Source organism: Oratosquilla oratoria, chromosome 12 (genome assembly GCF_046742065.1).
Source record: "Oratosquilla oratoria isolate Oo_2021 chromosome 12, ASM4674206v1, whole genome shotgun sequence".
In the NCBI taxonomy this organism is placed as follows: Eukaryota; Metazoa; Arthropoda; class Malacostraca; order Stomatopoda; family Squillidae; genus Oratosquilla; species Oratosquilla oratoria.
This window is the reverse complement of record NC_134788.1, coordinates 61,306,268-61,328,274: the sequence shown is the minus strand read 5'-3', so window position 1 is coordinate 61,328,274 and position 22,007 is coordinate 61,306,268. Positions and strand designations below refer to the sequence as shown.

At 38.1% G+C, this 22,007-nt stretch overlaps 2 protein-coding genes across 2 annotated transcripts; one reads left to right on the top strand and one right to left on the bottom strand.

Annotated features, from left to right (window-relative positions):
- Positions 1-9,059: 9,059 nt before the first annotated feature.
- On the top strand, positions 9,060-18,748 carry LOC143031886 (uncharacterized). Its single transcript, XM_076196249.1, has 2 exons — positions 9,060-9,119; positions 17,415-18,748. The coding sequence occupies exon 2, from the start codon at positions 17,512-17,514 to the stop codon at positions 18,643-18,645; it is 1,134 nt and encodes a 377-aa protein (XP_076052364.1). The 5' UTR covers positions 9,060-9,119; positions 17,415-17,511; the 3' UTR covers positions 18,646-18,748.
- A 2,182-nt stretch (positions 18,749-20,930) lies between these two features.
- On the bottom strand, positions 20,931-21,572 carry LOC143030441 (uncharacterized). The gene has a single exon (XM_076193590.1). The coding sequence runs from the start codon at positions 21,570-21,572 to the stop codon at positions 20,931-20,933; it is 642 nt and encodes a 213-aa protein (XP_076049705.1).
- Positions 21,573-22,007: the final 435 nt, after the last annotated feature.

Sequence of the window (22,007 nt, the reverse complement as noted above, 5' to 3'; positions counted from 1 at the left end):
ATACTAGTTATAGAAATGAATATGTACAAGTGTGCAGAGACGAAAAAAGAAAATATGAAAAACATGCCATAGAAAAATATAAAGATATACCAAAACTATTTTACAGATTTGTAAACAACAAATTGAAAAACAATCAAGAAGTAGGGAAATTACGACAAGGAGGAGTTGAATACACAGAGGAAATAGAAATGGCAGATATAATGAACAAGCATTTTAAATCGGTGTTTACAAGGGAGAACATACAACCCAGAGATTTCGAATGGGAAGAGAAAGTCCCCCATATGAAAGTAATAAAAGTAACAAAGAACGAAATAATGAAACACTTGAGTAATCTTGATGTCAGAAAATCGCATGGACCAGATGAAATAGCAAACTGGATTTTAAAAGAATGCAAGAATGAACTGGCAGACAAAATACAAAGCATAATAAACAGTTCCTTGAAAGAAGGAAAAGTTCCAAAAGATTGGAAAAGAACAAATATAGTACCTATATACAAAGGAGGAAATAAAGAGGACCCCAAAAACTATAGACCAGTCTCTCTAACAAGTACAATAGCAAAAATTTGTGAAAGAATGATCAAAAGTAGATGGGTAAAATGTTTAGAAAAAAAAAATACTAAATTCAAGGCAGTTTTGATTCAAGCTTTTGACAAAATACCACATAAGAAGTTACTTAAGAAATTATAAACTGCAGGAGGAATACAGGGCAAACTGCTTAAATGGATGGAAGACTTTTTGCAAGAAAGAAAAGTGATAGTAATGATAAGAGACAAACATTCAAATTGGGGTGAAGTAATAAGCGGTGTTCCCCAAGGAACATTTTTGGCCGCAATAATGTTTGCTATATATATTAATGATATGGAAGAAGAAATTGAAAGTTACATGAGCTTCTTTGCAGATGACGCAAAACTGTTAAAATAGCGAACACGGAAGAAGATTGTGAGTCACTACAGAGTGATCTCATAAAAGTATGGGAATGGAGTAGGAAGTGGGAGATGGTGTTCAATACGAAAAAGTGTAGTACAATGGAATTTGGAAAAAGCAAAAAAAGAATAGAAGGATCATATAGATTGGGAGAAGAAGGAATAAAAAAGTAGAAAATGAGAAGGACCTGGGAGTCATTATTATGAATAATATGTCACATGAGAAACATATAAACAAGATTTTTGGAGAAATTTATAATATAATAAGAACAATCAAAGTAGCATTTGCATACCTGGATGAAGAAATGGTGAAGAAAATATTAATCACTTTGATAAGACCAAGATTGGAATATGCAGCAACGATGTGGTCACCAAATACAAAAAAAAAAAAAGAAAAAAAAAAGTATAACAAAACTTGAAAGAATACAAAGAGCAATTACATGATTGGCACCAACACTCTCAAAAACTATCATATGAAGAGAGACTAGCAAAACTTGAACTACAGACACTAGAGCAAAGAAGAGAGAGAGAGGAGGTTTGATAATTATTTACAGAATCATGAAAGGCATAGAAATTATTGATAGAGAGGATCTAATAAAATGGGATGAAAGAAATATAAGAGGACACGGAAAAAAAAGACAGCTATAGAAGAGATCTGAAAAAGAATAGCTTTCCTCACAGAGTAATAGAAATTTGGAACAAGTTAGATGAGAAAGTAGTGTGTGCAAAAACAATACATGAATTTAATTTTTTTTTTTTTTACAAAATGAGATATAAAGACGGAACACCACGAGCATAGCTCCCCTTCCCGTAAAATGCAACTAGGTATATACACGTATGCATACACACACACACACAAACACACACACACACACACACACACACATATATATATATATATATATATATATATATATACATACATATATATATATATACATATATATATATATATATATATATATATATATATATATACATATATATATATATATACATTTTTATCAACCACAATGCACTTTAAGGGAACCCCGGCCACGAAAACTCGAAATTTTTTGGAAAATGAACGAATTTTAGGTAAACATTTCAAAAGGTTCTCCATGATGGTGGTAACACTCAAACTAAATATTAGAGCTTAGTTCCGTTTCTTTTCTTATATATAAAATAAAATAGATGAATTTTTGGCGACCTCTGGTAACCTCTGGCAACCCATTGCATAAAAAACATTTGAAATAAGTCAAAATTTCGATAGCCAGTTGTTGTTTTTTTTACTGCAATTAATATCTATGGAGATATCTGGCAGCTTGATATGGAGGTATCCGGCAATTTTTACTAAACTCAGAGAACGATGCTAAAAGGAGAGACTTTAGTAGCTGTGGAAGTGTGAAAGCAGGATATCATTTTCTCATGCTATTCATGCACGCGATCGTATATATATATATTTTTTTAATATTCCGACAGATAAGCATTTCAAAAGATTTTCTATAATTATGGTAACACTTCGACCAAAAATTACATCTCATTTCCGTTTTTGTTCGTATATATAAAATAAAATAGATAAATTATTGGCGACATCTGGCAAGTATCTCTTGCATGTCAAATAAATCTTTCATTTATTCTACCAATAACCAATAACCAATATTCATTATTCTACCAACAATAACTGTGGGAGGGGTGAAGAGAAATAGTAACTTTAATTTGGTAATAAAATAAAATAAAGGAAAATATAATTTAATGTCCGTGCATCCCTTTAACTGTCCGTGCGGCATTTAAATGGCGCTACTGAAAAGTTTGTTTTCTTTCCATTCATCAAGCTACAACTCGCCCATTTATGTACCAATTTTCACAATTTTTTTTTCATTTAATAGAGAATTGTAAGACGTAAATATCTATGAGTCAAAATAAAGCAAATTCTTTAGCAGTATTTTTCTGGCTATTATTTTTCCTCAGAAATTTAATCTTTTTAACAATATGTACACATAGAAAAAAAAATCATTGCTATTCTCATAAGAGGTAAATAAAAAAAATAAAAAATCGATTCACCAAAATGTTCAGATAGGGCCACTCTTCAAATGGACCTTAAGCAAAAAATATTTGGTAGGACCTTTTCCACGGTATGAGTTTTTGAAATTACTGAATATTTTGCCTATTAACTCTTAGATAATATGGTATTTTTAAGTGAAAGGAAGTGATACTACATGTATTAATAGGTAATCAGAAAAGGAAATGATTTATAAATTTTGTTTGTCTGAATAACTAATTCGGTCGTACCGCACAAGAGTACGGGTGTCCGGGGTCCCCTTAATTCTAATCCATCAACATTGGTAGACCCGCGAAGTCCTTGGCCGTACCACGTTTTAATTTCTGCATGTTGGCCTTCACAGATCTCCCGCTATTAATGGCTTAGAACTAACTAAAGTGCATTGTGGTTGATAAAAATGTATCTGTTCACCGGGGCCCATTCAGTGTTGTACAAATACTTTTTCACGTTCGTATACATACATACATACATACATACATATATATATATATATATATATATATATATATATATATATCAAACAATCTCAATGACCGTCGCGCAGAGGATTCGAACCACTGCCAGTAGACCCAAGAGAGTCCACAGCACCCGCCTTTGACCACTCAACCACAGACGATCTAAAAGTGTACGAACTAGTAATCTATCTGATTACCGAGATTGGGGAGGTTGCTAACTGCCACCCATATAAACCCCTTTTTACAATACACCTAATCGCACCAGTGGGAATGGTAAGGACTAGAACGAATCCCCCTCACGCTTCTCGTCATCGTAACTATGTGAATAATTCGCTAGTGGACAGCGACATCAATCATACAATCTCCATGACCGTCGCGCAGAATTATTCACATAGTTACGATGACGAGAAGCGTGAGGGGAATTCGTTCTAGTCCTTACCATTCCCACTGGTGCGATTAAGTGTATGGTAAAAAGGGGTTTATATGGGTGGCAGTTAGCAACCTCCCCAATCTCGGTAATCAGATAGATTACGAGTTCGTACACTTTTAGATCGTCTGTGGTTGAGTGGTCAAAGGCGGGTGCTGTGGACTCTCTTGGGTCTACTGGCAGTGGTTCGAATCCTCTGCGCGACGGTCATGGAGATTGTATGATTGATATCGCTGTCCACTAGCGAATTATTCACATAGTTACGATGACGAGAAGCGTGAGGGGGATTCGTTCTAGTCCTTACCATTCCCACTGGTGCGATTAGGTGTATGGTAAAAAGGGGTTTATATGGGGGGCAGTTAGCAACCTCCCCAATCTCGGTAATCAGATAGATTACGAGTTCGTACACTTTTAGATCGTCTGTGGTTGAGTGGTCAAAGGCGGGTGCTGTGGACTCTCTTGGGTCTACTGGCAGTGGTTCGAATCCTCTGCGCGACGGTCATGGAGATTGTATGATTGATGTCGCTGTCCACTAGCGAATTATTCACACACACACACACACACACACACACACACACACACACACACACACACACACACACACACACATACACACACACACACACACACACACACACACACACACACACACACACACACATATATATATATATATTTTTATATATATATACATATATATATATATATATATACTGTATATATATATATATATATATATATATATATATACAAGCACCTGGCTTACGCCAGCCCTTGCTACGCCAGGGGTGCTTGGCCTTCGGCAAGACCCGCTGCGCGGGTCGCTGGCTTCGCTCGGTGAGCAACACGGGCAGTTCTAATCTTTCATTGTTGGTCTCTGTCATAATAAAAGTATAGGTCCAAATACGAATTATCATTTCTCCGTTCCGGCGCCCCTGTAAACGGTGAAGATTGAATTATTTTCTGAGCATCCAACGTGGACAACCTATGATATATCCTACCCTGAATCTTGTAAGACATCACTGACTCTGCTGCATTTTCTAACTTTTTGGAAGTCGAGAAAGACGTAAATGAGAACATATTATTCAACCCCACTAAATCATTGAAAAAACGTTTAGAGAGCTGCGACTTTCCCTTGTACAGATCTTTGAGTACCTTATCCTTTATCTCGGTGGGTACAGTGAGTGGCGTCTGCCCCTGGTTACAAGATATTGTCTGGAGCTCATTTTTCCACAGCAGCGCATTGCATATTTTACACTTTCTGCCCCCCAAAACCCCTATATAATTTAGTTTCACTTCTTTGTCTGCTTCGCGTAACGATCCCTTCACATTCTCATGCGCAAGTCCACGCGGATTACTTTCCTCATCTGTCTTCTTTTTGGCGATTACTGTACGTTGGTTCCTCATTTCAGTGAGAACACGGTTTTCCTGCTCTGTGTAGTCCTTCAATTCCTTTGGTGAACCCTCCAACCCACCCATCCGCTTCTTTTGTTGAGAGATGTATTCCGATTCATTATTATTATTTTTTTTTCTAACATTGTTTTCCGCAGCTTATTATCCACTTCATTATTTTCCGCTTGTAACCGTTTTTTCTCTTTTTGGATCTTTTTCAGGTCTCTTCTCAACTCTACTTTCAAAGCTTTGGTCCCTCTTATTTTCTTGCTGGCGCCTCACATTCTTCATAGCGAACACGTTTTTTCGGGCGTTTCTTTTAAATGTCTTGAACCTACGCTCTAAATAGTACAACTGGTATTGCCTGTGTCCTCTTCCACCATTACCACAAAAAATTTTGTAGCCTGCGTAATAGTGCTTCTTGAAATTTTCTACAACCTCGGAAGAAATATCCCCGCTATACGGTTCCAGGTCATCTATTGTACTATCACTGTACTCGTATGTTGGTGAATTGCGTAAAATCTCGTTGAAACTAAGGACTATACGTTGGAATTGTTGTATAGATTGCTCCGCGACGCATGTCGTAGATTGTCGGTTTATACACTTTTCGTAATATTCAGGGTGGCATTTCTTATGCTCTTTTGTTAACTGTGCTCTGAGAACTTTGTCAATCTTTTTTTGTTTTGTCACCCAAGCCCAGAAATATCGCTGTCGCCTTTTCATGGCAGCTTCACTATCACGGGGTTCTTTGACCTTTTCATCGTAAAAAGAAGGAAAATTTTCACGGTGCTCTTTCCGTAACAAACCTTTTAAAGACGCTGACATATTGATCTCCATCTTACTGATTTTCTTTTTATCCGCAACCCACTTCCAATAATGCATATTACGTCTTTTCAACCGAGCTGCTACGGGCAGAGGCATTGTGTCCAACGTCCAACCTTGACCACGATTGGGGTACTTTCTTTTAAATGTCTTGAACCTACGCTCTAAATAGTACAACTGGTATTGCCTGTGTCCTCTTCCACCATTACCACCAAATATTTTGTAGCCTGCGTGATAGTGCTTCTTGAATTTTTCTACAACCTCGGAAGAAATACGAACACCAAGAACTTCGAGATCTTCGAGACCTTCCAGAAGTTCGAGACCTTCCAGAACTTCGGCACTTTCGAGAACTTCGGCACTTTCGAGAACTTCGGCACCTTCGAGAGCTTCGGCACCTTCGAGAACTTCGGCACCTTCGAGAACTTCGGCACTTTCGAGAACTTCGGCACCTTCGAGAGCTTCGGCACCATCGAGAACTTCGGCACCTTCGACAACTTCGGCATCTTCGAGAATTTCGACACCTTCGAGAACTTCGGCACCTTCGAGAACTTCGGCACCTTCAACAACTTCGGCACCTTTGAGAACTTCGGCACCTTCGACAACTTCGGCGCCTTCGAGAACTTCGGCGCATTTGAGAACTTCGGCGCCTTCGCGAACTTCGGCGCCTTCGAGAACTTTGGCACCTTCGAGAACTTCAGCACCTTCGAGAACTTCGGCACCTTCGACAATTTCGGCACTTTCGAGAACTTCGAGAACCTCGACACCTTCGAGAACTTCGGCACCTTCGAGAACTTCGGCAGCTTCGATAACTTTGACACCATGGCTTAACGATGATCGTTCTTTACTCAACGATGATCGTCCATTGCAAAACGATGATCGTTGAAGGCTCAACGATGATCGTCCATTGCAAAACGATGATCGTTGAAGGCTCAACGATGATCGTCCATGACTCAACGATGAGCGTCCATGGACTAACGATGATCGTCCACGGCTCAGCGATGATCGTCCACGGCTCAACGATGATCGTCCACGGCTCAACGATGATCATTCTTGACTCAACAACGTCCATGGCTCAACAATGATCGCTCTTGACTCAACGATGATCGTCCACGGCTCAACGATGATCGTCCATTGCTCAACGATGATCGTTCATTGCTCAACGATCATCATCCACGGCTCAACGATGATCGTCCACGGCCCAACGATGATCGTCAATGGTTCAATGATGATCGTCCATGGCTCAACGATGATCGTACACGGCTCAACGATGATCGTCCATGGCTCAACGATGATCGTTCTTGACCACGATTGGGCTACAACCGCACATGAAAAATCCCCTATACCGGGCATGTCCACAAAAATTTGAATCGTCATTTGGGCACGGTTTCGAAAGTGTTTAGTTTTAATAGTTAGAAGTGTCACCGAAATACCACCTGTCCACGACTTCCACAGCGTTTTTTAGAAGAATATTCTTATTTAGTTTAGACTTATATATATATATATATGTATATATATATATATATATATATATATATATATATATATATATATATACATACATACATACATACATACATACATACATACATACGTACATACATACATGCATACATACATACATACATACATACATACATTAAAAAGGCGGAGCATACCAACAGAAGACGTTTTGGTCCATATCTAGGTTGGATGCGAAAAAAATCATAATAAACAAACGAATAAAAAGAAAATATAATAATATGAACAATAAATAAAATACATTAATAAATGCAAAGGTATAGTTAGATAATAAACAAACTGGTAAATAGTAAATAATAATAATAGTAAGTTGACATATAACTAATAATAAATGAGAATCAAACAAATAATGATAAACAAACAGACAAATGATAACAAAACAAATAAATAGTATAAAATAAACTATAATCATTACAGTATCTTGCTTAGGTGTATATCTAAATGATTCTTAAAGCTTCGAGATGATTGTGGTGTAGAATTCGAGTAAGTTAGTCACGCAAGAACGTTTCCGTCTGAACCCATGCTGACTATCATTTATCAAACAGTTACTTTCTAAATTATGTTCGATAGAATCTCTGATGATAGTTTCCATCTTTTTCCTACGATTGAAGTCAAACTTATAGGCCTGTAGTTATTTGGTTTCTTTTTGTCACCTTTTTTGAATATGGGAGTAACGTTAGCTAGCTTCCATTTTCTTGGGACATCCCCGGATATGATGGATTTCTTGAAAATAATTTATAATGAAACAACAATATCATTTTTCATTTCCTTTAAGATTCTTGGATGCCAACCGCCAGGCCCTGGTGTTTTATGAACTTTGAGTCTCACTATACATTTTTTATTTTTTATTATTATTATTATTATTTTTTATTTACCGTAGTGAGTAAGTTTACTCCAGAGTTTTCACAGGTTTCAGTTTGGAGTTCACTCTGAGGTGTTTCGTTTACGAATACTGAGCTCAAATAATTGTTTAGAATATAACACATTCCTTCATTTGAATATTCAAGTTGACTGTCAGCAGATAATAGTGGACCAATGTGATTCCTAATAACCTTTTTATTTCTAATGTAACTAGAATTCTTTGGTATTCTCTTTGGATTTATCATCTGTATTCATTTCGTATTGTCGTTTACGTTTTGTATTGTCTTTTATTTTCTTAGCAATACCTGTTTTCAGTTTCTTTGTCAAATGTAAATTTGCGAAGATAGTTAAAAAAGTATTTGACATTTATTTTCTATTGTGGTTAGATGCTTGTTGTGTCTCATAATTTTGCACACTATTTCAATTAACCACTACATGTATTCGTTGTTTGGTAGAGGTTATTTTTCGCTTCTGTCTCAGTAATACGCATTTTTTGTGTGCTCTTTGAGTGATTATTTTAACTATGTTATTCTTCCTCAGTACAATATAGCTACAGATAAATGATGAATATGCTTTTTAATTCAAACAAATACGGGTCGCGTTTTTCTTACACTTTCCGCCATCTTTGTTTACATACCGGAGCCCAGTGACATATAGTCCTCACTCCTCCAAAGAAAGAAGGTAGTGTTTGCATTCGTATGTATTTAATTAATTGCAGTATACAGGAAAGGAGTAAAGCTCATTGGGTCCCGTCTCCTACTCACCAATTGATCGTACTTGGGCTCAAATTGGTATACGTTCATCGATGTAAAACCAAGCATGTTTCCGAGCTTGATCTTCAATATTTTGTTACTGTTTCAAAATATTACAGTTGTATTTCTTTCATTCTCCCGTGCAGGAGAAAGGGGTTGAAAAGTTCCATTATGGATTCACTAAATTCTATTTAGTGCAGCCAACATTTTCAACTTCATTATGTCTTTTGACTTAGAGCAAATACTAGAAATATTCTAAGGGATGAGATGATGAGGCAGCGATTCTTGGAATCAGGGCCGTTTCTAGGCAAAGGCGACATAGGCGGTCGCCTGGGGCGCCATTTGCCGGGGGGGGGGCGTCAAATTGCCATCCATAATTAATATATAAATAAATGAAAGACAAGTAAGTTTTTTTTACGTGAATAATTCAAATAGATAAAGTATGTTGTTTTTGTTGTGGAACTTGTGATGCTAGTTGTGTTTGAAACTGTTTAGGTTATTATTTCCAGCCCAGACGGGGGAAGGAGGGAGGGAGGGGGGGGGACACCATAACGAAATCTTGCCTGGGGCGCCTGGTGAACTAGAAACGGTCCTGCCTGGAATGACGCAGGGGTATTTTAGAAAACGGTGGGCAAAGAATTGTCAATGCTTAGGTTATTCAAAACCTAGGCAATGGTTAATCAGTAATTTTTAGAACTGCACACCTGTGATATAGCAATAGAAAATTAATAATTTTGTGAAATATGAAACATCATGGTATCAGTTTTTCTTGCCGGAAATCAATAACAAAACCTTGCTAAAAGCAAATATACTACTGAATGAAGCTGCGAGCATAGCATCGAGATGCCATGTAAGTTAGGTGATGACTTTCACGTTGTGAACCGGGTGTTCTCCTAATCCAGTTAACATTAATAAATGCTGTTACAAAGATAGTAGGGCTTCCTTCAAGCTATGCAACAACTCTACTCCACGCAGTCCAAACAAGCACTTAATCAGGCCGTCAGCATCCAATGCGACAACCCGATGGATCTTTAGTTATGGGTACCACATTACTAAATACAGCTTAGGTGACATATGTTAAGTAGCATAGGTTAAGTTAGGTTAGGTTAGAATAGATGGATTTATCATCCTTTAATTTCGTCAATCTTGGCATCCATCAAAACAAACATGATGTAACATTCACCCGCTGCAACTTTCTTTGTTAGTAAATAAGTTTTAGCAACTTTTTGTTATTAATTTCTGTCAAGATAAATGTATGTTGATGTATTATAATTTACAAAATAAATAATTTTGTAATGCTGTATCATGTAGGTGTGCACTTCTAAAAATTGACCAAACCTAGGCAATGGTATATACTAATCAAGTACAGTTTATTTAGAGATCAGATTATGCCTCAAATCATTACAATCCTCAACACACAATGACATGGAAGAAAGAGTAGGGTGTTATATGAATTTCTTTGCAGACGATGCAAAAATACTAAAGAAAGAATGGAGGAGGATTGCAACTCACTACAAGACTTGGACAAGATCTGGAAATAGACTCAAAAGTGGGAAGTGAAATTCAATATCAAGAAATGATAGTATAATGGAATTTGGAAAAAAGTAAAAACAGAATATTGAGAGATCATAAATTGGTGAAAAAGATGTCAAAAATGTAAACTCAGAAAAAGGTCTCGGAGTGATGATCAGCAAAGACATGACACTGGACAAACTTATTAATAAAGAAGTTGGAGAAATCTACAATCTATTGATGTCAATAAAAGTGGCATTTGTCTATTTGGACGAGGAAATGATAAAAATAAATTCTAACTACACTAAGACCAAAACTCGAGTATGCTGCAACACTTTGGACACCCAGTACTAAAAAGAATATAAAAAAATTAGAAAGAATACAAAAGAGCAACAACAAAACTGGCACCAACTCTTTCCAAAATGACATATGAACAAGGACTGTCCAAATTAGAATTACCAGCTCTGGAACAAAGAAGAGAAAGGGGAGACCTACTATCTATAGAATTATGAAAGGAATGGAAATCATAGATAAGAATGATTTACTGGAATGGGACAATGGAAAAACAAGAGGAGACAATAAAAAACAAAAAAGATAATTGCAAAAGTGATCTGAAAAATAATAATAATAATAAATAGCTTCCCACACAGAATGATAGAAACTTTGAACAAATTAGACAAAGAAACAGTGTGTGCAAACACTATTCAAGATTTTAAGAAAAAAAAAACTTGATGCTGAAAGATATAATGACAGGTCACCATGAGCATAGCTCCCTTCCCATATAATACAAGTAGGTAAATACTAGTCCAAAATGTGTTCCAAGGACCATGTAAATTCTTACATGAACTTCTTTGCTGACGATGCCAAATTACTCAAGAGAATAAAAACGGAAGAAAATTGCAGATTGCTACAAGAAGACCTAGACAAAATATGTGAATGGAGTCAGAAATGTTAGACGAACTTCAACATTGATAAATGTAGCATAATGGAATTTCGAAAAAGCAAAAATAGAATATTGGGTCAATATAAAATTGGAAACAAGAAGTCAAAATCTGTTGATTCAGAAAGGGATCTGGGAGTGATCATCTCAAGTGACTTGACACCTGATAAACATGTCAATAAATTATTTGGAGAGACTTTGAACTTATTAAGATCAATGAAAGTGGCCTTCAACTACATGGATGAAGAAATGGTAAAGAAATAGTGGTTACACTAATAAGACCTAAACTAGAGTATGCTGCAACACTATGGGCACCTAGCACAAAAAAGATCATAAGCAAATTAGAAAGAATCCAAAGAGCAGTGCCAAAAATGGCACATATACTATCAAACTTGACATACGAACAGAGATTGGAGAAATTACATCTATCAACACTGGAACAAAGAAGAGAAAGAGGTGATTCGTTGACCATTTACAGAATTATGAAAGGGATGGAAATACTCGATAGAATCAACTTATTAAAATGGGACAGAAGAGAAAGAAGAAGACACATAAAGAAAGACAGTTAAAGAAGAGACCTGAAAAATAATAGCTTTCCACATAGAGTGATTGATGTCTAGAACAAACTAAACAGACAAACAGTGAGTGCCAAAACTATACACAATTTTAAGAATAAACTGGATGTGGAGAGATACGAAAACGGGTCACTTCGAGCATAGCACTCGTCCTGTAAAATACAACTAGGTAAATGCACACACACACACATACACTATAACATTTGATATATGAACAGTGATTGGATAAATTACATATATCAACACTGGAACAGAAAAGAGAAAAAGGTGATTTGTTGACCATTTACAGAATTATGAAAGGGAAGTTCTTGATAGAGATGAGTTATTAAAATGGGACAGAAGAGAAACAAAAGGATATGAGAAGCTAAAGAGGGCCACTTACAGAGGAGAGCGCCAAAACTATACAAGATTTTAAGAACAAACTGGATGCGGAGAGATACGTAAATGGGTCACTATGAGCATAGCTCTTGTCTAGTAAAATACAACTAGGTAAATACACACACAGATACACACACACACATGCATAGTAAAGAAGGTGAAAACAGAGGAAGACTGCAACTCATAGCAACAAAATTTGGACAAGATCTGGAATTGGACTCAAAAGTAGGAAGTAAAATTCAATATAAAGAAATGTAGTATAATGGAATTTGGAAAGAGTAAAAATAGAATATTGAAAGATTAAAAAATTGGTGAAGAAGAGGTGAAAAAAGTAAATTCTGAGAAAGATCTTGGAGTGATGATCAGCAAGGACATGACACCGGATAAGCATATTGATAAAATATTTGGAGAAACCTACAATTTACTGAGGTCAGTTAAAGCGGCGTATGCTTATTTGGACGAGGAAATGATAAAAAGATTCTAACTACACTAATAAGACCAAAACTTGAGTACGCAGCAACAGTATGGACACCCGGTACCAAAAAGAACATAAAAAAATTAGAAAGAATACAGAGCAACAACAAAACTAGCACCAACTCTTTCCGAACTGACATATGAGCAAAGACTGTCCAAACTAGAATGACCAACTTTGGAACAAAGAAGGGACTTGTTAATATGGGATAATTGTAAAGCAAGAGGACATGAAAAGAAACTAAAAAAGGATAGTTACAGAACAGATCTGAAAAGGAACAGCTTCCCACACAAAGTGATAGATACTTGGAACAAATTAGACAACAAAACAGTGTGTGCAAACGCTATTCAAGATTTTAAGAAAAAATTGATGTTGAGAGATACAAAGAAGGGTTACCATGAGCATAGCTCTCTTCCTGTATAATGCAACTAGGTAAATACACACACACACTAACGCACACACAAGAAAGGGATGGCTGGGTAGACTATGTTTTCTTGGACCTACAAAAGGCATTTGATAAGGTTCCACACATAAAATTGCTATATAAACTGCAAACAATAGGAGGCATACATGGAAAACTATTGAATTGGATGGAGGACTTCCTACATGGAAGAAAAAATGAGAGTAGAGCTCAGAGACAAATATTCAAAATAGGAAGAAATGAGTAGTGGCACCCCACAGCTCCAACAATGTTTGCTATATATGTAAATGACATGGACGAAGGTATTGAAAGTTACATGAACTGCTTTGTAGATGATGCAAAGTTATTAAAGAGAATAAACTCTGAAATAGACTGTGAATCATTACAGAGTGATCTGAACAAAGTCTCAGAGTGGAGCAAGAGATGGGAGGTAGAATTTAACATCAAGAAGTACAGTATGATTGAATTTGGTAAAAAGCAAGAATAGAATATCAGGGCAGTATGAAATTGACGGAAAAGAAGTAAAGAAAGTAAATTCTGAAAGGGACCTAGGAGTAATCATCGCCAAAGACATGTCACCAGATAAACATATAAATAAAATAGTTGGAGAAACATAACATTTGTAGAGATCAATAAAGGTGGCCTTTGAATACCTGGATAAGGAAATGATTAAGAAAATATTACAAACACTGATAAGGCCAAATCTGTAATATGTAGCACTGATATGGTCACCCAATACAAAAAAGAATATAAGAAAATTAGAAAGAATACAAAGAGCAATGACAAAGATGGCCCCAACACTTTCAAACCTGACATATGAACAAAGACTGGCCAAAATTCTCATGTTTACTCATCCTGGGGTGGTGTTCCCTGATAATTGGAAACCAAATAATTTACTGTAGAAACCAATAAACAATTCACAAAAATTACTCATTTATTTCTGACATTGGTGGATGGATGTAAACCTCTGTGAAATTTTTACCAATATTTCTTATTTCCAGTTGACTGTGCTTGTATATCCTTCATCACACTTTTTTTTCTGATTTCCTTCTCTTTATAATATGTATTCATCCATTCCTGCACCTTATTATTTTCCTATTAATTTTCATATTACCAGTCACCTAAGAAATTCAATCATATATTGATTTACGAGTAAGATTGCTACAGGGCACAAATATCCATGCACATTACTTGTAACTCATTTGAAGTGGCCATTTCCACTGAATAACTATAACTCAATAAACTTTTCCCACTGTGCACCTTGTTTCAGTGATTGTTGGAAGTAAGGAGTGAATCTAACCTAACTTAGTTGTAGGTAGGGACAAGTTTGGATAGATTGACTAGAAGTAATTTACTTCTCATTCAAGGATGTCTGAAATCAACATTTGATTTTGTTATTTATATGCTTGTGGTAGTATATGTATGGAATTTCACTTGTTTTCCCAAAAAACAAGAGATTTGCTGTAGAAATCAATATCAGATTCTTATGAATCTCTACAGTGTTGATTTATGACATCCTTGATTGGTGTGTGTGTAGTGGTCCTCTCTGAAAATTTGACAGATATTTTGTAACCAATGATGCTACTGTATACTTCTCTTTTTTCTTATGTCCTCTACCTCTATAACATTTATTCAGCCACTCTTTTGCCTTATTATTTCCTGATTATATACTGTCCCAATTTATGTTCTGTGCAACCCCATCATTTTTAGTGTTTGTTCAACCTTCCATATCTTCTTTAACCTCTTAAATATGAGTCAAATTCTTGTGTGCAGCATCAAATGCCTAATGGACGATGCATCACACTACCTGCATTATAAAGTATGAAGTGACTGCTGTATTGTTTTCTTTCACTGAGTAGTGAAAAAAGCATGAAATATTATCAAACCAGTTCACAGAATTCTTGAGTCATTCAGGTACAAACACAAAACAAATATGATTTAGATGCCGACGCTAGCATCCTCATATACCCACTCGCACCTCATTATGCCTGGTAGGCATCATCATAACAAAGAGGTTGACGGTGGTATTCTTAAAAAAAAAAAAAATTCCTTATAATCTTATATAAATCCTTGGAAGGGAAAGATTTATATAAGAAAAGAATTTTTTCAATACAAAAAAAATCTTACAGTGGTATTCTTAAAGAAAATTACTTCCCTATATAAATCTTTCCCTTCCAAGGAATTATATGAGATTTATATAAAGAAAGATTTTGTTTTTAAGAATGACACCGTTAAGTTTTTTTTTTTTTTTTTTTTTTTTTCTTCTTTTAAGAAGGCATCAGCTATGCAGTTATGCAGTGGGTGCCTTGCCCTGTGCCACTTGCTCACTGCTCTCGATCCAGGACCTCCAGTCTCTTTTATTTTCATTTTTGTTTCTATGGGACGCTCTCGATGTACTCATTGGCATCAACTCATGTAACGGAATAGAAGAATTCATTCTATTATATACCGAAGTTTGAATTTCAGTTTCATCGTTTCCGACTGGCTTATCCTCACTCCTGTATATATGCTCACCACCTCTGATACTTTCATAGATCACCTCATTTATGTAATCCACGTCTTCGTTTCTAGGACATATCATGGCTCTTTTTTGAAAATATAGATAGCTATTGGCGTTAGCTTCGAGCTCTTCGTGGACCTTTTTGATCACATCATCCCTTGTTTTGACCAAAACGCCAAATTTCTTTGGAAACCTGAATCTACCTGTTTCGCCCATGCCAATCCGTAACAATTTTTCTGCGAATCTCCTGTTTTCTTTATCCTCAGCCTTCAATCTAACATTTTGTACCAATTCTTTTTTATTTTCATTTTTTTTATCTCCTTTAATTCTTGTTTTATTTCTTCGTTCTCCCTCTTTAATTTTCTTTTTCTTGGAAAGTCCTTTCCCAAACCTTAAGGAGGACCGACACATCTGATTCCGATTCGTCGACGGCATAGCCGTAATCAGGCAGGATCATTGCCGTTGCGGCTTCTTTAGTTAGTAATATTGTAAGCTGAAGCAGGAATCTCAACGGATCCCAATTCAGGTTCCTCTTCTGGAATTACCTGCTTGCTGTTGATACCTTTCACTAAAGACTCCCCCCTCCCTAATGGATGGCATGTCCGAAAAAAATTCTTTATATACCACGTTTGCTGGATTTTTCACCACACATTCACTATTAACCTTATGGTAAACTGTTTTTCCTTGAGTTTGCTGATTTTGATATAATTATTGTATTTCCGATCGATGTAATACTTTTGGCATTCCTCGTGACAGCTCATAGTGAAATTCTTGTATCCTTCATAATAATGTTTCATAAACTTTTCCGATTCTTCCTCTTTAATTTCGCCGTCGAAATCTATTATGAGATCGTACTCTTCATCAGAGTACACGTAATTTTTGTTATTTCGTAACGTATTGTTGAAACCCAATATTTTCATATGGAATATCTTAATTGTGGCTCTTACTGTACTGATTTTTTTTTTTTCTTTTTAGTGAGGCGTAAAGTTGGGGGAAACTCATTCTTGTGCTTCCTGGTCAATTCGTTACGAAGAGCATAGTTTTTCTGCACACTTTCTTTTGGGTACTTCTTCGTCTTCGTAACCCAGGCCTAAAAGTGGTTAAACCTCCTTTTTCTCTGTGCACTACTCTTTGATCAACGTTCATCCATTGCAGCAACGTTTGATATGGTATATGGTAGCTATAAAAATGTTCCTACACCATGGGACATTTTTGCCGGATTTCGGAAGGTGGTGATAAAAGCGCCAGGAAATTTTCAAAACGGGATTTTTTTTTATACGTAGATACCACCGTTAAAATCAGTATTAAGAGTCATTTCTTCCCTTTCCCTACTACATTTTCGTTAATGCCCCACTGTATTTGTTTAGCTCGTGTTACACCTACAATCTCTCAAAAAGTTAATGTCGAACTTATTTTTTTCCTACAGGTCGAGGGTAAATATAAACATTTCCTTGGAAAAGGTATCCAAAAATTCTGTATATTCATCATGGAACAAAGAGAAACTCATGTGACACACCTATCTCATGAGTCATCTTAAATATCACATGATGGCCCACACTGGAGAGAAACCTTTCCATTGTGACCTGTGTGATGCAGCTTTCTCACAAAAGAGTGCTCTCAAAGATCACATGATGACCCACACTGGAGAGAAGCCTTTCAAGTGTGACCTGTGTGATGCAGCTTTCTCAAGAAAGAATACTCTCAAAAATCACATGACGACCCACACTGGAGAGAAGCCTTTCCAATGTGACCTGTGTGATGCAGCTTTCTCACAAAAGAGTCATCTCAAACAACACATGATGACTCACACTGGAGAGACGTCTTTCAAGTGTGACCTGTGTGATGCAGCTTTCTCACGAAAGAGTCATCTCAAACTACATATGATGACCCACACTGGAGAGAAGCCTTTCAAGTGTGACCTGTGTGATGCAGCTTTCTCACAAAAGGGTGGTTTGAAACTACACTTGATGACCCACACTGGAGAGAAGCCTTTCAAATGTGACCTGTGTGATGCAGCTTTCTCTGGAAAGAGTAATCTCAAACTACATATGATGACCCACACTGGAGAGAAGCCTTTTAAGTGTGACCTGTGTGATGCAGCTTTCTCACTAAAGAGTAATCTCAAACAACACATGGTAACCCACACTGGAGAGAAGCCTTTCAAGTGTGACCTGTGTGATGCAGCTTTCTCAGGAAATAGTGCTCTCAAATATCATGTGATGGTTCACACTGGAGAGAAACCTTTCCACTGTGACCTGTGTGATGCAGCTTTCTCAGCAAATAATGTTCTCAAACGACACATGATGACCCACACTGGAGAGAAGCCTTTCAAGTGTAACCTGTGTGATGCAGCTTTCTCACAAAAGAGTGCTCTCAAATATCATGTAACGGCTCACACTGGAGAGAAACCTTTCAAGTGTAACCTGTGTGATGCAGCTTTCTCAGGGAATAGTGGTCTCAAATATCATGTGATTGCTCACACTGGAGAGAAACCTTTCAAGTGTGACCTGTGTGGTGCATCTTTCAGAGGAAAGGGTGGTCTCAAACAACACTTGGTGACCCACACTGAAGAGAAGCCTTTCAAGTGTGACCTGTGTGATGCCATTTTCTCACGAAAGCGTAGTCTCAAACAACACTTGGTGACCCACACTAGATAGAAGCCTTTTAAATGCGACATGTGAGATGCAGCTTTCTCAGGAAAGAGTCATCTCAAACTACACATGGTTAACCAAACTAGAGAGAAGCCTTTCCAATGTAACCCATGTGATGCAGTTTTCCAACAAAAGGGCCCTCGAACGACACATGATGACCCACACCTTTCAAGTGTGACCTGTGTGATGCAGCTATCTCAGGAACGACTGCTCTAAAATATCACGTGATGACCCACACTGGAGAGAAGTCTTTCAGTTTTGACCTGTGCGATGGAGCTTTTTCAGAAAAGACTGTTCTCAAACATCACATGATGACCCACACTGGAGAGAAACCTTTCCAGTGTGACCTGTGAGATGCAGCTTTCTGAAGAAAGAGTGCTCTCAAATATCGCGTGATGACGCACACTGTAGAGAAGCCTTTTACGTGTGAACTGTTTGATGCAGCTTTCTCAGAGAAAAAAGACCTCACGTGGTGGCCCATACAGGAAAGAAAACCTTTCAGCCTTCTCACCAAGGATTCGTTTCAAATTTCACGTAGTGATTCACACGTCCTCACGAAAGATTGATATCATATATTGGGTGATGACCTACGCTGATGGGCGCACAGATAAATACATTAGACATGCATGCATAAAACTTACCTAAACCTTTCATGAGTCTTCATAACGTGTTCATGCCAAATGGATTTGTTGTCCGTGTGTCCAATCATGAATTCATTATTGGTGTTGCACATTTCATGAATATTTGTGGAGATTCACAATGTACGTAACATATGCTACCTAGGCCTATAGCCTAGGCTACGTCCTGTGTTGTTGGCTTAGTGCCAAACGCTGCATCGCAATTAGCCATTCCTCGCCTCTAGCCTGCAGCGTTTGTTGAAGGCCTGACTTCTTCGACCCTTGGTCAACTTAGGGGTCGATCCTAGGGCTGGATTGGATGCGAAGGTCGTTGGGATCATATCTGCCTTTATACCAGGCCCCACAATTCCTGAATATTCAGTAGAATTAGCCAGATTCTTCACAAGACGTTCTTAAAGTGATCCAAGCAAAATTTAGAATGTTCACTTGGTACCCACAACGATCCCTTTCTCCTTGTTCTGTCCACCTTCCGCATCCATATAGCCCTTCGATCTGTATCACTCGGGAAGTGAAAGAAGCTCCGACCACTACTTTGCCCGTTGTTACATTTGGCAGGTACACAGTAGACCATAATATATTCAATTTTCTCACATTCAGTGTTGAACAGTGATGTGTGAGTAGCGATGTTTGGCTACAAATGCATCACTCCCCCGAAGATTCTTGACGATAGCCAAAGGTGACTATTTTCGAATTGCAAACGATTGAGGTTTGAAAAATAGCGATTGTGTGCCTAAATTCTAATTGGCAAAACTATATCGTGGGGATGGTCGGCAATGTTTCTTTATTTACTCTCCTTGGGGTTTTAAAGATTGTCTTCCGTTTTGCATTCTGACCTCTAAGTGTTCCATGAAGTGCACGGATCATTTTGTAATTACAAAAATTCAAGAATATCAGGAAATTATGCAACTGGTGGATAGATATGTACGTCATGACGGATAAAGTTCTGTTTATCTTAGTGTTATGTAAACTTTTTTGGTGTATACGACATTGTTACTTTAAATATATCTACGGCAATATATTTAGCAGTGTTTATTGTATCCTTTGAAACAACTCTAGTATTTCAATGAAGGCTTTCCAGGAGTAATATAAGATGTCATATGATGAATTGTTCATTGTTGACGAACAATGAAATTGCCGAACGGTTTGTAATTAATTATGCCAAGAAGAGCTTGTTCGTGGTGTCTATATTAGTAGTATTATTTCATGTGTTTGTTCTCTCGTAACTCCTGAGAGAACCTTGCTGTTGCAAGTGTAGTTGTTGTAAAGGGGCGAGAGTGAAACGCACCTAAGGCGACTTACACGTTTATTGATCATTGGGTTATGTGTACAGGAGGGCGCGTGGTGCACGCAGGAAGACAAACTGGTATCTGTCGGCCTGGGCCCCGAAGGGGCGCGTCCCACCTCTGCCCGAAGACTCTGCCGACGATCCATCTAGATATGTTCGGAACTCTGCTTATCAGCTCTAGGCGCGGTTACGTGCATGTGACATCATGCTTCCGAATGTCTACACGCCTACGTTCCTTCTTACTCCTATTAGGTGCCTATACAAGTAGTCATTCGTGTCTATGTGGCACTGTGGTCACGCTCGTAGAACCATCGCGAGGGGTACATCTATTCGGGAGCCGAGACGACCGACGGAGAATCATAGGGAATCTACACACGAAGACCGCGGGCCCTCCACCGAGGGATGGGACGCGTCGGGATTGCAAGGGGACACTGGCCGGAGGTTGCGCCACCAGAGTTTCCCGCTCGGGAGGTGGATTTCCTTGTCATAAGCACCCCGACCTTGTCCCAACGGAGGAACAACCGGTCCTGAATCTGGGTGGGTTGGCCGACACTCAATTCGAGGAGGGGCCGGGCGTGCTCGTTGTACCGGGGTTGCACCTGATCAGTTTGAGAGGCGGCGCGGGAAACACAGTCCTCCTCCGAAAAGGAGTCCGGGTGGGTGGGGACGCAAGTGCGGAGAGGGCGGCCGTACATGCTCTGGGCGGGGGAGCGGCCAGTAGGAGACGGGGTGTTGCGTAATTCTAGGAGGCCTCGGTCGAACTCCTCGCACTCGAAATTGCTGGTGGGCGTTGTCTTTAGGATGAGGTGCTTAGCGGCCTTAACTGCGGCTTCGGCGTGCCCATTGGACTGGGGATAGTTCGGTGAGGTGACCATATGGTGGACACCCCAGTGTTCCGTGAAACGGTTGAATTCAGTGCTGGTAAAAGGGAGGCCACCTTCGGTGAGAAGGGAGAGGGGGACGCCTACCTTAAGTAGCAGCAGAATTTCCGGATGACTGGTAGACGTCATGTCCTGGTCGCAGGGTGCGATGACGGGTCAACCTGGGAGCTTGTCTGTGTTAGCTCCACTGCCACTAACAATTAGTCACTTGTGTTATTCATCTGTAGGCCCCATGCCGCCTCTTCCTTCTCTTAAGTATGTTTCTATCAAAGCTTCGGTCACGAGTTATTAAAATTACTTGATAGGGTAAATTGAAATGAGATATATATTTATCTCCTTTCCTAGTAAATACACTTGGTTCAATCTACACCAAGGGACTCTTGGGATCCTTGTACGTCCCACCATTCAAGTCTGCTCCGACGTCACAATTCAATTCATCCATTAACTTTGAACGTTACAGATAAGTGTCACCCTTTAAGGGCGTGACTTTACATCCATGCACCAGTAATTTCTCTCCTCCTCCACCCTTTTCTCCGATCAGAAAGACTGTTATACTGTCTCAAG

Coding starts and splice junctions, on each gene's coding strand:
- LOC143030441 (XM_076193590.1), bottom strand. CDS start 21,572: ATGACGTCTACCAGTCATCCGGAAATTCTGCTGCTACTTAAGGTAGGC.
- LOC143031886 (XM_076196249.1), top strand. CDS start 17,512: ATGAGTCATCTTAAATATCACATGATGGCCCACACTGGAGAGAAACCT.